The following is a 13,583-nucleotide window of genomic DNA, read 5'->3' as shown; positions in this document are numbered from 1 at the left end:
TGATCTAAACCGAACTGTGACATTCCTCGGGATGTTTTGCTGCATTAAAAGCACTGTACAAGTTCGAGGTTGTATACACAATGGATGTTCTGGATTTCTTCAAAAGTAAAATGTACACCTGTGCTCATATGGCGCGGTGATATGTGCCTGTGTAGGGTGCTCAGAGTTTCAGAAGAAGGCATAGTGCCTAATTATATGCACTGTAATGCATTATTCAGTGCACCTCATGTATATTGAGAGATTAGGTATGACAGTAGTTAAGTGTAAGTAGGGCTGGAATCATTACCAAATTTTATGTTTTAAGACATTAGGTCTCTTGCAACAAAATGTGACTAAACAAGGTCCTTTTATGCACAGTACCACTTGTTATAAGATATGAAATATTAGGGCAGAGCCCATCTTTGTAGCAAAAACAATGGTGACATTAAAAATAAAGCTGCATTGCCCTCAAATACCTTCAGGTATATGATTTTTTAAAAAAGTACTGAATGTTAAATACTGAAATTTGACTGCAGTTGTTGGCTAATTTATGCTGATTTAATCAAATTAATTTTAGTAGATCAGTTTAAAAAATGGGTTACATTTTTTACGAAACATTTTCCAAATGACGGTAATAAAAGTAATGTTCAATATTACAGATGACTATTTCTGATCTGACTTATCTCTTTTAAAAACTAATTGTATTTCTGAATCTGCAGATAAGACTTAAGTTCTCACCTTGCTGAATAAAAGGTGTTTAAAATGATAATTCAGTAGAGTAGATACAGAGAAGCTATTTCCTCTGGTGGGGGAATCCAGAGCAAGGGGGCACAATATTAAAATTAACACTTGATCATTCAGGAGTGAAATTACGAAGCACTTTTTCCACAGAGTAGTGGAATGTGGAATTCTCTTTCCCCCCCCCCCCCCCCCCACCCCAAAGGCTGTGAATTCTAGGTCAATATAAATTTATTAGATTCGAGAGCTACAGATTTGTTTTTATTAGGTAAGGGTGTCCAGGGATATGGATCATAGGCGGGTAGAAGTTGAGGTACAGATCAACCAATTGAATGGTGGAACAGGCTCGAGGGGCTGAATGGCCTACTCCTGTTCCTATGACTGCTTCAATCCCAGTTCTCTATTCTAATATTTTAATCTAAATGCATCTGTAGCAATTTGGATAAATCAATTTTGTCCCTGCTTTAGTTTAAGAGTAAAAGTAAAATGCAGGTGCAGAGAGTAAGAGAGATGACTTTGGCCAGATTTCAGGCAGGGTTAATGCTGTAAAGACCACATGGGTTCTCTAGGCCAAGTAGCCTATGTAACACTGCACATTTTTGCATTTCTGTAAGGTAAAACCACTTTACAGCAAATACAAAATATGCCGTGTAACAGAGGTTGAACCAGCCTCAGTTCAAGTTTGGATGGTGGCTAGAGGAAATAACCTCATGCTGCTTTGGTTTTAAACTGGCTACAATGTCGCAAAGCAAACCTGCGTTAGATTTAAAAAGCTCCCAGCTGTACCGTCTTTTACATTTTTCTAATGCAAGTAAAGATCTGACATGGTCCTGGAATCTGCAACTTTGAGGGTGAAGGGGTTCAAATTGTCCTCCCTATTGTGGGAGAACCTTCACCACACGGACTGCAGCGGTTCAAGAAAGCGGCTCACCATCACCACCTTCTCGAGGGCAATTAGGGATGGGCAATAAATGTTGGCCTTGCCGGCAATGCCCAATCTTATGAATGAATAAAAAAAAAGATGCACATCGAATTATTGGATCAAGCTTTTAAAAATTCCTTTGATCCACAACTGTGACCAAGAACTCCGAGGGGGACCAAGGGGACTCCTCTAAACTCATCCTTTTGGCTCAGTTCAACAATTTTACTCGCACAGCATGTGTTGACCTCTTTTATGGGTGGCAGCACGACCTCAGCAACTCCAATTGGGCAGTGAAGGGGTTTTCTTCCATCCTTTTAGGATTTCTCATTAGTCTTCATTCCCTGATGAATTGGCATCTCCTCACAATGTTCTTGTCTTTCTCGCCTCATAATGGCGTAAGCAAATTCTGACCAACTTTAATTGAAGCTCAATTAAGATACTATGGAACAGGGGAACTTGGAGAACTTAGGCCTCAGAAATTTTCTATATTTCTAAGGTAGAATCCAGGCCAGAATGATTGGAAGTGTCTTAGTCCTCCCTCAAGGGTTCTTTCTAACTACTGGATTCGAGTCTTATAGGGGATGAATCTGTAGCACAAAACTACCCACTAATCGGCAAGCTCACTGAGAGGCCAAAGAACGGCTGGTGTGTGAATTGTAAACTGTTAAACTGAGTACATATTTGGGACAAAGTTAGAGTCTGTTTTATTCTGCATCTAGTCATGGCTGTACATTATATAGGACTGCTTGATGTTGACGCTGGGAAAAGCAGCAGTGTTTCATCACCCAATGTTGATGTTCTTAAAAAGCAGGGCAAGCTTATTGTGTTGGTTTGGGTGACCGTTGCAAGCGTGTTTAGTACTTGGAATAAATTTGAAGATGCAGATGTGTGTTTTCCCCAACAGGTGGAACTAAAAAGCAGCAAGAGTTATTGTGCAGGCAGACACCTATGATGTGAAACACTAGTAGTTATCTCGTCTGGAAGTGCATGTTATTTTTCTAATATTAAAACAATATGCAATAATTAAAGCTAATTGTATCATGATTAAACCTTTCCTGTATGCCTGTATGCTGCTCATTTTTCCCTGTGATCCCCCCCCCCCCTCTAAATATGTGGGAAAATTATGTTGGGTTTGTATATTGGGAGCAGCAGGGGAACTTTTTATCCAAGCTTATATTCTGTCTGGAGTTTGCAGATGCTGATTTGTATTTTTGCCTTGATAATGTTCATATAATTTTGTGTGTCTTTCCCTCAGTTATGAGATTTCCTTATTTTCTAACTTTTCCTGTAGGCTACAAGGAATTTCTGTAGATATGGAAACTCTGAAATAAATAGTGTGGTGTGAAATTGTTCAAAAACTGGATAAATCTGTGGGAAGAAAAGTTTTTTAAATCTTAGGTGGTGTATTTGAAATGCTGATGGTTTTCTGTCTATTTCTGTTTGACCTAGGTGCTACAGTGAAGCTGACAGCAATTTATTTTCTGGGCCTATTCATTCCTCATCTTCTAACCATGTATCTGATCTGGGGTGCATTTGAAATGTTCACCCCCATCCTGGGTCGTAGTGGTACTGAAATACCTCCTGATGTTGTACTGGCTTCTATTATTGCAGCGTGCACTATTATTCTAACTACTTATTTTGTAAGTGGTCATGTTTCAATGCATTCAAGTGCATGTGGGGGAGGTTTGAAGGGGCAAAGTGTAAAGTGCTTTGTGTTTTGATAAACTAAAATGAAAGTTAATAAACAATACTTCGAGACAGTTATGTGTTAATTAAAATTTGAGTTCCTCACATCCTTTTGCAACTGCCAAAGTTCTGCTTTGACTGCATCATACATTTTGTAAACTGGTCTTTACTCTTTCACTGCTGCATAATGTAAACTACAAGTTAAGAAAGTAAAATGGATCTTTACATTGAATTTTACAGCACAGAAACAGGCCATTCAACCCAACAGGTCTATGCTGGTGTTTATGCTCGACATGAACCTGCTCCCACCTTACTAATCCTATCAACGTATTCTTCTATTCCTTTCCCCCTCATGTACTTATCTAGCTTGCCTTTAAATGCATCTGTAATACATTTGAACAGTTGTTTGTGATATCCTCTAAATAAACTTGTTTGCTACTCAGTTTGATCACTGGTTGGTGGAAGGTGGGGTTCCTCCCTGCATCATTCATTTCCCATCCCCCTCTAGTTTACTCCCTGCCCCTCACCTGAACTGTCACTAATCGCCAAAACAAAAGCGGCCCCTATCAATTATGAAGACGACCAATATATATTTTATGAAGGCATTAAATAGTTAAAATTACAATACTCCTGTGGGTGCTGGGAGCCCTCTGGTAACTTTCCCAAGTGGACATTCTCCATATGTAAGTCTAGAGAGTGAATGACAGCAGATTATTTGCCATGTTAGACCGTCACGGTCCAGCCCAATCCTGTCCTTGCCCAATGTCCACGTGCACTGGCAAGTTATCGGGAGTGGTAAATCAGCCTGGTTATTACTTTTTTTTCCCCCCCACCCCTACCTCTACCTGGACTTTTATAATTTTCAATTGGGATTTTATAACTTTTTAACTGAGATAATTGTGCTGTCTTAAGTTTTTGACTGTTTACTCACTAAACATCTTCTGATTCTAGGTGAGTCTGATTTATCTGTGCAGAAGTACAAAATGGACCCTGTTGGCATTAGGGACTGTGTTTTTGGTTTCAGCCACTTTTGTGTGTAGTGGAGCATTTTTTCCATATACATCTGACCCCGCTGGTCCACACCCCAAGCGAGTTTTTCTTCAGGTAAGAGGTGCTCCGATTATTAAAAGTATAGTTGCTAGGTCTAGGAAAGAAAGGAAGAACAAACTTGTATTTATATAGTATCTTTCAGGATCTCAGGACGTTCCATAGCGTTTTACAGCCAATGAACTATTTTTGAAATGTAGTCACTGTTGTAATGTAGGAAACATAGCAGCCAATTTGTGCACCTCAAAGTCCCTCTTTGTCCTGGTGCTGCAATGCCTTTACTGTTAAGCTATTGGTGAGCTCATGTTAGACATGTTTCTCTTATTTCTCTTAATGCACTTAAGGGATTTCTGGTGGGCTCTTAGTTTTGAATTATATTGTTAGAGTTGAAGAGACTACCTGCACACATCTGGAAAGACAATTTCTTTAGCACCTATTCATCCCAATTGGACTTGTCTGGTTCCAGATTAGCAGGAAAAGCAGACTTAGTAAGTTGGCTATTGGGGAGGAGGGAAGAGGTAGCAAATTTATATTTGTTTTATAGCATCTCCCCATGCCATGCCCATAAGACTTTGGATTAACTCCTATATGCACTTAACCTTTTGGGGAAAAGGAGGCGCATGAAACTTTAAACTTTGTTGAGCTGCAACAATTTAAAATGGCGGCCCAAAATGGTTTACACTGGGCATGCAACATCGGGTTAGAGAAAACTGACACGGAGTGGAAGCACCAAGGCATCAGAGGAGCCTCCTCTCTATATTGTAGGAGTGCTGGTAATTTAAAGGAAAATCCACCTTAAACTATCCCTGATGATTTACACATCAGTGGGCTTTACAGGGTAAATTTTTGTCTTCACTGCCTGGTCGGTAATCTGGCGGAGCGGATTTTCCGCCTGCCTGCAATGGAATGAAAATCTACAATAGGCGGGCGATCCACTCCTCCAGATTAGTGCCAGGTGGTGAAGACAAAAATGTACCCCCACAAGTTGAATTGATTTTTTTTCAACGAGGTGCAGAGAGTACTGCTTCTTGGGATAATGCAACGTTTTGAACGATCAGAAGATCCAGTCCAATTGTGAACTAATAAATGTATAGATGATAGTCAATCAGTGTTTGTGTTCAGGGGATAGGATACAACTTTATAATCATTAAATTTAAGGCCTGTACAATTAGTTTAACAAGAACACTTTAAATTTACTGAAGGAAGTGAGGTATTGATACCATACACTTAGTACTTCCACTACATTATCTTTATGTTTGGACAATGAGAAGGCATGTTGAAGGTGTGTTTGGGGAAAATGTGCCGTTACCCTAGGTAATATGGTAGTTGACGTGAAACTGGACTTTTGACACATCAACTGCGTTTTATTCACTTGCTCAGTGTGTTCATTTCTCTCCCTCTTTCCACTTCAGCATACAACAAGGACATTCCACGATCTTAATGGAGAAATAATCAAGAGAGATTCTGGGATATGGATTAATGGATTTGATTATACCCTTATGTCCCACGTTACTCCACATATACCTGAAATAAACCATACAATAAGAAGTTCATGCGAGAATGCACCTTTTTGTGGATTCCCTTGGTTTCTACCTGTGCAGAGCTTTATCAGGTGACTATTTCCCCCTTTCCCCATCTCTCCTGAAGGTGTTGGCTCTTGTTGCGACTGGCTGCTGTGTGTTGATCACTCTTTGTGTGAGAGATTATTTGACAATGGGGGGCATCACAGCCAAGCCTTGGGTTCATGAATGGCAACCGTGGCTGATTTTTACCCCAGGTCACGGCACAGGGGCCTACTGTAACACCCAATCACACAGATCAGCTAACTTGGCACAGAGCAGGCAAAAGTGACGTTGTATTAAAAAGATTATGACTGAGAGTCGGGATAATGGGTAGGTACTCACATTAGCAGGATGTGACTAGTGGAGTCCCGCAGGGATGTGTCTTGGGGCCTCAATTATTCACGATATTTATTAACGACTTAGATGAAGGCATAGAAAGTCTCATATCTAAGTTTGCCGATGACACAATGATTGGTGGCATTGTAAGCAGTGAAGATGAAAACATAAAATTACAAAGTGATATTGATAGATTAGGTGAATGGGGAAAACTGGCAAATGGAATTCAATGTAGACAAATGTGAGGTCATCCAGTTTGGATCAAAAAAGGATAGAACGGGGTACTTTCTAAATGGTAAAAAGTTAAAAACAGTGGATGTCCAAAGGGACCTAGGGGTTCAGGTACATAGATCATTGAAGTGTCATGAACAGGTGCAGAAAATAATCAATAAGGCTAATGGAATGCTGGCTTTTATATCCAGAGGACTAGAGTACGAGGGGGCAGAAGTTATGCTGCAGCTATACAAAACCCTGGTTAGACCGCACCTGGAGTACTGTGAGCCGTCCTGGGCACCGCACCTTCGGAAGGACATATTAGCCTTGGAGAGAGTGCAGCGTAGGTTTACTGGAATGATACTCTGACTTCAGGGGTTAAGTTACGAGGAGAGATTACACAAATAGGGGTTGTATTCTCTGGAGTTTCGAGGTTAAGGGGTGATCTGATCGAAGTTTATAAGATATTAAGGGGAACAGATAGGGTGGATAGAGAGAAACTATTTCCGCTGGTTGGGGATTCTAGGAGTAGGGGGCACAGTCTAAAAATTAGAGCCAGATCTTTCAGGAGCGAGATTAGAAAACATTTCGACACACAAAGGGTGGTAGAAGTTTGGAACTCTCCTCTGCAAACGGCAATTGATACTAGCTCAATTGCTAATTTTAAATCTGAGATAGATAGTTTTTTGGCAACCAAAGGTATTAAGGGATATGGGCCAAAGGCAGGTATATGGAGTTAGATCACAGATCAGCCATGATCTTATCAAATGGCGGAGCAGGTACGAGGGGCTGAATGGCCTACTCCTGTTCCTATGATAAGCAACAGCAGTTATTTTTGGTAAGGCTATCTAACTGTTTTTCAGATTCTCCGAACAAATTTTCTTGAGTTTGTTCACTGGCTTTTACTGTTTTCTAGGAAAAACTGGTATCTGCCTGCTTCAGAAATTTCACCCAAGACTCCTGTTGCTTTCAAACTGATTTCCAAGCATAAGATGCCTTCAGAGGCTATGAAATTGACCTTTGAGGTGACAGGTATGACAACTACTGAATTTTAGTTTCTGCATCAAGGACAACCTAATTTTTTTAATATAAGCTGTTATCTCTGGCAGATCACTAGTGTTCGTAAAAGTTCTGCATTTAACAAAAATAGGAACAACAGAAAGGAACAAACATTTAAAATCCAAGAATGATGAAAGGTGATTGACTTGAAATGTTAACTCTGTTTCTCGCTCCACAGATGCTGTCTGACCTGCTGTGTGTTTTCAGCATTTTCTGTTTTTATTTGATTTCCAGCATCAGCCGTATTTTGCATTTTGATTTAAAATCCAAGCTTGGCATCACCTAATCTTCACCACTTCCTTAATCTTTAGTTGTGCCCTGCACTATGATCCCTGGGCCTTCACCTAGGTTTCTCAGTGTACTTTGTTACTGTACTATTTTGTGTGTGTGTGTGGCTGTGACCAGTTACCAGTAGGTGTAACTTCAGATGTTTTAATTTAAAAACTGTTCACCGTCACAGTTTTCCTGAAACAAACTGTTAGATCAAGTAATAACCACTTATTTTTATATTTTTAACTTGCGAACTTAATGGGCCGGATTTTCCTGAGAGTGGAGAACGAACACCACCTGCTGTTTGTTAGACTTGGACTTGCCCATTGACATTTCATGGGCTTTTGCACGGCAAGTTCCTCTCATGAGGCCCTTAATCCAGCGCGGTGCCCTCTCTCGGGCATCTGGACCCGTGTGAATGGGGCAAGCAACTGTGTATCCTTATAATCAATCAGATTGTAGCATGTTAATAAGCTGCGCAGTCAGAACCAGGAAGTGTAAGTTGGAATAGTGAATTCAATGTCAAAACAGTTACAGAAAGCGAAATACAGAGAGGGTAAGAAATACTGAATTAAAAGACAGACAAAAGAGACAAAAAAAAGTTTTTAAAAAAAATGTACAACAACAATTTAAGATGTGAATTTTCAGTGCCAGAGGTTGTTTGGCAGTTGTTAAGAATTACCACACCCGTTAAAAGTTTGCTTAAAAAAAAAACTTGACATACCTTTTTCTGGTGAGATTACTTAGTTTCCATTAGGGCAGTAGATGAACTTCGCGCTGTTGCAGTCATTTTAACGGTGAATCAGCCGGCGAGATCTCCTTCTTGCGAAGCTTCTAGAGGAGCAGGGCATCTGGTACAGCAACTTCCGGATTTACGGTCGCTGTACAATTTGCACTGAAGTAACGGTGAGCGCTGTTAGGTTCGCCGTTACTTTTAGAGCAAAATCTGGCCCGATGTGATGGTAGTAATGTGTAAGGTGCCTATCCCTGCTATCTCCATAAATTTTAGCCTGTTGTACAACACCACTCCCTGGCTGACCTGTGCACTGCATTTTTGCATACTTCCTTATGACCGTGATTATCAAAATATTTTCAGGTTTTTTTTTGTAAAGCTTCACCTAATTTAGTTGAATTGCTTGTGTGAAAGATCTGAGTCACATGGTTTTGTTTCTGCTCTTCTTTTGTCGTAAGGAATATAAAATTGTAACCCAGATATTTGTTTTAATATCCTGATGGGTACTTTAAATGTTGCTTTTGAGTAGTTGCTGGTGAAGGTGAAGATGTTAAATCTGCACAACCGTTCTTGTGTAAAAAGCAAAGTGGGAAGGGAGAGTATTGGAAGACAGCATTTATGTGTTCAATAATCCTATTTAAATATTATACATTGTAGTTATGTGACTATTAACCAGATACTGTGTTCTGATCATGCCTCTGAGTGTACCTTTTCCCTTTTGTGTAGGTCCCAGTCACATGACACTGTACATTCGGCCACTTGAAGGGTCTTACATATCCAGCTGGTCTATTGGGGATGGGACTTCCTTATACAGAAGTCATCGGGATTATTTTGTTTTCTATTCCCATGGATTGCAGGCTCCACCGTGGCAATTTTGGTTGGAGATCCAGGTAAACCAATTTATCCCACTAGCCTGCATGCTTTTGTCTTTTCAGTATGAATTAAAAGAACTGGAAAAAGCATAGGGCTTAATGCTACATAAGCAATGGCATCAGTTCGGCTGCATTGATGTAGATGAGCTCTGATTCGACCTGACTTTGGATCAGAATTACTTCAGATAGAAACCCATACACTTGAACTGAAATCCTGTGGTTTTAATATAAATTGCGTTTTCTTTTGTGTGCTTTGAAATTACGTTGCAGTGAATGGACTTAAGATCACATTTTCCGCCTTTCTTCCCATTCCACAGTAACTTCTTGTTGCTTTTATGTTCAAATTGTGCAACAGTTTTCTAGGGTGCACTTGGCCTTATATATCAGGTTATTTTTTTTCCTCTACCACTCTACTCTTGCAGTTGATACCATGTGTTTAGTTATGGTGTCACTGGCCCTCCAGTACCTCACCCAAAAGATTGTTTTTTAACCAAGCAAACCTAGTCACTGAGTGTTGACAGACTGTCAACTGAAGGGCATCATCCTGCCACTAGATAGCAATGAGAGGTGGAAGGTTAGCTTATTTTATTTTCTCTCTAGTTCATTCTAGCTCAGGCACATGGTAGAACCCCATAGACTGGGTATAAAATCTGGAGCTTTCTTAGTTTGTATGGATCAGTTCCGCGCTCGTCTCTGCTTTTGTTAGCAGTTATTTGGGGTGCTGATTTGCAAATCCTTATTACTTTGGCCCAAATTCTTCTTACTGTGTTTTTTTGTACTGGTAGTTTTTTTTTTATTGCTGAAATGGTTCCATAATTCCCATGCTACCAAATTTGCTCAGTTTATGCTGCGGGCTGGATTTAACTGAGAAAACTGCCTGCTCCACGTTCATGCAGATGTGAAGTTGGTTCATGGTGGCCTTTCTGACTGTCACCTAGTCAATCAGCTCTCCTATGACCCATAATGGCAGATCTGACCTCCGTGCCAGTTTTCGTCAAGTTGCCTAGAAATATCCCTGGACAAGGAGGGTATTGATTCTTATGCAAAAGCATCATCTTATTTATTGGGCCAACCCAATGACATGACTGATGTTGAATGCATCCTTGTAGTATAAAGTGGACATTTAATCCGAGTGGGATTGGGTGTGGCTGATTGCTGTTTCAATACAAAGATTTTGTTCTGGTCCAACACCTTCAGTTTTACTGTTACTGTGTGTTACGCAAAATTAAAATCCTAGCTTCAAAAATATTTGTTTGGGGTTGGCACATGCCAATATACTGGAAAGCTGAAGAACAGGTAATAGCAGATTCCAGAACAGTAAAACTTACTGTTGGAAGAGGCCAGTACCCTGGTAATACTTTTCACTGATCTGTGTGGACAGTGATCAATTTTCATATAACAAAATTATTCAATGCAAACACAAATTTACAAGCTGGAGGTAATGCTCTATTCAAAGGAATTTTACTCAGACCCTTTCTGCTGACCAGAAAATATGATCATTAACCATAGCTATTTATCAAATAATAAGCCTGCTTGTGGAATATTCCCTTGTATGCAGAAGTTCAGATGCAGTTAACCACCACTTGCTGAATATGCGTTAGGACACGGAAGGGCTCTGATTTGCCTGGTACATAGTGAGTAATTCAATTTAGGGGTTGTGATGTTGTTAAACATGAGAGAAAGGCTCTAGAATGTTTTCAGTGTGAGCAAAACAATGTTGTTAATTTGCTGGTTGCTAGGTATTATTACCCTTTATTTAAAATCCAGACTATTTATAAACATCCTTTGTTTAACTGTGAACTAAAGTGCAGTGCATAAAGGTATGTAGCACACACCATCAGCTCCTGTGTCACAGGATTATTACCAGGCACTAGCAGATTACCAGGAAAAATATTTATTGTAATAGCAGGTGGGCCTAGTCTAGGTAAGTATGGTGTATGTGAATTATGAAAATACATTGGTAATTCATCAGAAAAACAATAAGTGGGTTTGTTCAACAGAACCAGAAATGTTTGAAGTCTGATGTCCAAAATGGAGGATATTATTGTACGCAGTATTAAACTTTGTGTAGAGTTCTTCAACACAAAGAATTCGATTAATGAGTCTGTACAATTTCTTAATGTATTGAAGTATTTTTGATTTGGTTAATGATAAATAAAATAATCCAGTAATTTCATAACCTCCAATATTCATTCCCTTTACCGCATTGTGTTTTTCAGACTCTTGACTCGACACCTGATGATAGTATGATTGTTATTGCTGTAGCTTCTCATCATTTATTTGGAGAAGATCAAAGGATGGCAGAACTGATTGCTCTAGAAAAGAGATTTCCAGAATGGTGCTTTATATCGAGCTGGTCCAGCACTTACAACCTGTTCGTCTTCTAACACTCACATTAAATAACTGATACTGTGTGTATTCCATTTGAATAAAGTATGGCATGACTGGGTATGAGATAGGACAAAGTGAATGTACTCCCATGGTATCCTCTAAGGTGGTGCATATTCACCTATAAGGGTAAAGCAATGTCTTATAAATGAATGAGGGACTGTAAGATGTCAGTAAATACATAATTTGATGTTGACAAAAATAATAGATTTAAGGTTGCTCAGTGTAATAGTCAGTGAGACTGGTGTTGAGAAAAGTTTTGTTTGTGTGAAAATCAAACTGGTGCTAGGATTGCGTGTACTCAGCTATGTACATTGATTATTTTGATGTCACTAAAATGGTCATAGACTGAGTGCGCTTTGTCTCACTGAGCAGCAGTGCATGCAGGTGGCTCTTTCCCCACAGCTGGCCATTTAATGCCCTGGCCTTGTTGGACCCCAGGGATCCTCATTTCTTGTGAAGATCACAGATGCATTAGTGTACAGACACACACAAGTATTTTGTGTTAACTGTGTGTCCTTGGTTTTCATGCTGCATAATAAGGATGTTTGAACATTAAAAACTTAGGTTTTGTTTAAGAATTAGTATAAAGTTAGGTGGTGTGAATATGAACAAATCAGTCATCTACCTCTGGTTTCTCTCTCTCTGATGACATGCAGAGGACTTGCAACATAAGGGCCTATGTATCAAATAATGAACTGGAATATTTTCAGCTAATTGTTTCCAGGGAGATTTGGGTTGTCCCAGAATTATCAAAAGATTGCCTGTGATGTCTGTTAATTTCAACACTGCTGATTGCAGGAACACTAGTAACTGCTTGTGGTGGTTTTAGATCTGTGACTCAAACTTGTGCTAATTGTTCACTGCTAGTAAAATTCTAAAGCCATTCAGTACCTACACCTAATGTAATTATTTCTTTCTGTGCCAGCATAAGGTGTTATCTTGTAGGAGTAGCTCTTTGTTCTTTTCCTCTCCCAATCATCCCCTTCCTTCCTGAGCTGGGCAGAGTGAACAAACTATATTTTCAGTCACTGTTGCTGGAGATAGTCAAATTCATTAGCTGCAAGCAACAAGGGCGAGGTACTCCTCCAGAATGGCGACTGTCTCAACACCAGGCAGCTGGACTGCTTGGATTCTGTCTACCGTTCTGCATGGTGCAGTGGAAGTATATTTATTTTAGGGTGGATATAATGCAAATTCCCTAAAAGGTCAGCTTAGTTAGATCCCTGCATGGTCTGGAGGAATGCTTTCTTGAAAGAATACAGCAACATATGAATCATTGTAAAACCAAAGTACAGATGCACAGTAGCACCAGTTTGTTTTGCTATTCCTGTTTTATGCTGGGAGCTCCTTAACATAATGCTGTACACTAATTTTACACTGAGCACAGTTTTGGTAGTTTGCATTGCAGTTTCTGAGTGGGGGGGTTAATGAAGTTACTGCCAATGATATTTTCAAAATGAAATTTCTTTTGCACTGATTTCTCTTTCAGGTCTGAATCAAGTGTTTTACAATTAACAGGAACCTGTTAGTTTAAAGTGGAACAAAAACTACAGCGATTAAAATGGTGTTAATGACTTCCAATTTTTATGTGGTTTTGTTAAATCTGGTTTCTAGGTTTACTTTTGATTTGTTTCAGTAATCTTTAATGTAGTTTTAATGTATAGGAACACTGGAATTGAATTCATTATTTTTATATTGCAAAGATGGTGAAATTGTTCAAGAATGTATTAAGGTGTCATTGACTATATTAGAAAATAAAACACTTTTTGAAAACA

At 39.4% G+C, this 13,583-nt stretch overlaps 1 protein-coding gene across 1 annotated transcript in view; it reads left to right on the top strand.

Annotated features, from left to right (window-relative positions):
• Positions 1-13,583, top strand: part of ermp1 (endoplasmic reticulum metallopeptidase 1) — a 42,591-nt gene extending 29,008 nt beyond the window's left edge. Inside the window, exons 10-15 of the mRNA XM_067983634.1 lie at positions 3,089-3,279; positions 4,277-4,429; positions 5,785-5,984; positions 7,400-7,515; positions 9,272-9,435; positions 11,637-13,583. Of these exons, the coding sequence (XP_067839735.1) occupies positions 3,089-3,279; positions 4,277-4,429; positions 5,785-5,984; positions 7,400-7,515; positions 9,272-9,435; positions 11,637-11,804 (992 nt within the window). The 3' untranslated portion in view covers positions 11,805-13,583. The remainder of the gene's footprint in view (positions 1-3,088; positions 3,280-4,276; positions 4,430-5,784; positions 5,985-7,399; positions 7,516-9,271; positions 9,436-11,636) is intronic.

This window comes from Heptranchias perlo, chromosome 4, assembly GCF_035084215.1.
Source record: "Heptranchias perlo isolate sHepPer1 chromosome 4, sHepPer1.hap1, whole genome shotgun sequence".
NCBI classification, from domain to species: domain Eukaryota; kingdom Metazoa; phylum Chordata; class Chondrichthyes; order Hexanchiformes; family Hexanchidae; genus Heptranchias; species Heptranchias perlo.
Note: the sequence above shows the minus strand (reverse complement) of the source record. Positions and strands in the feature narration are given on the sequence as shown.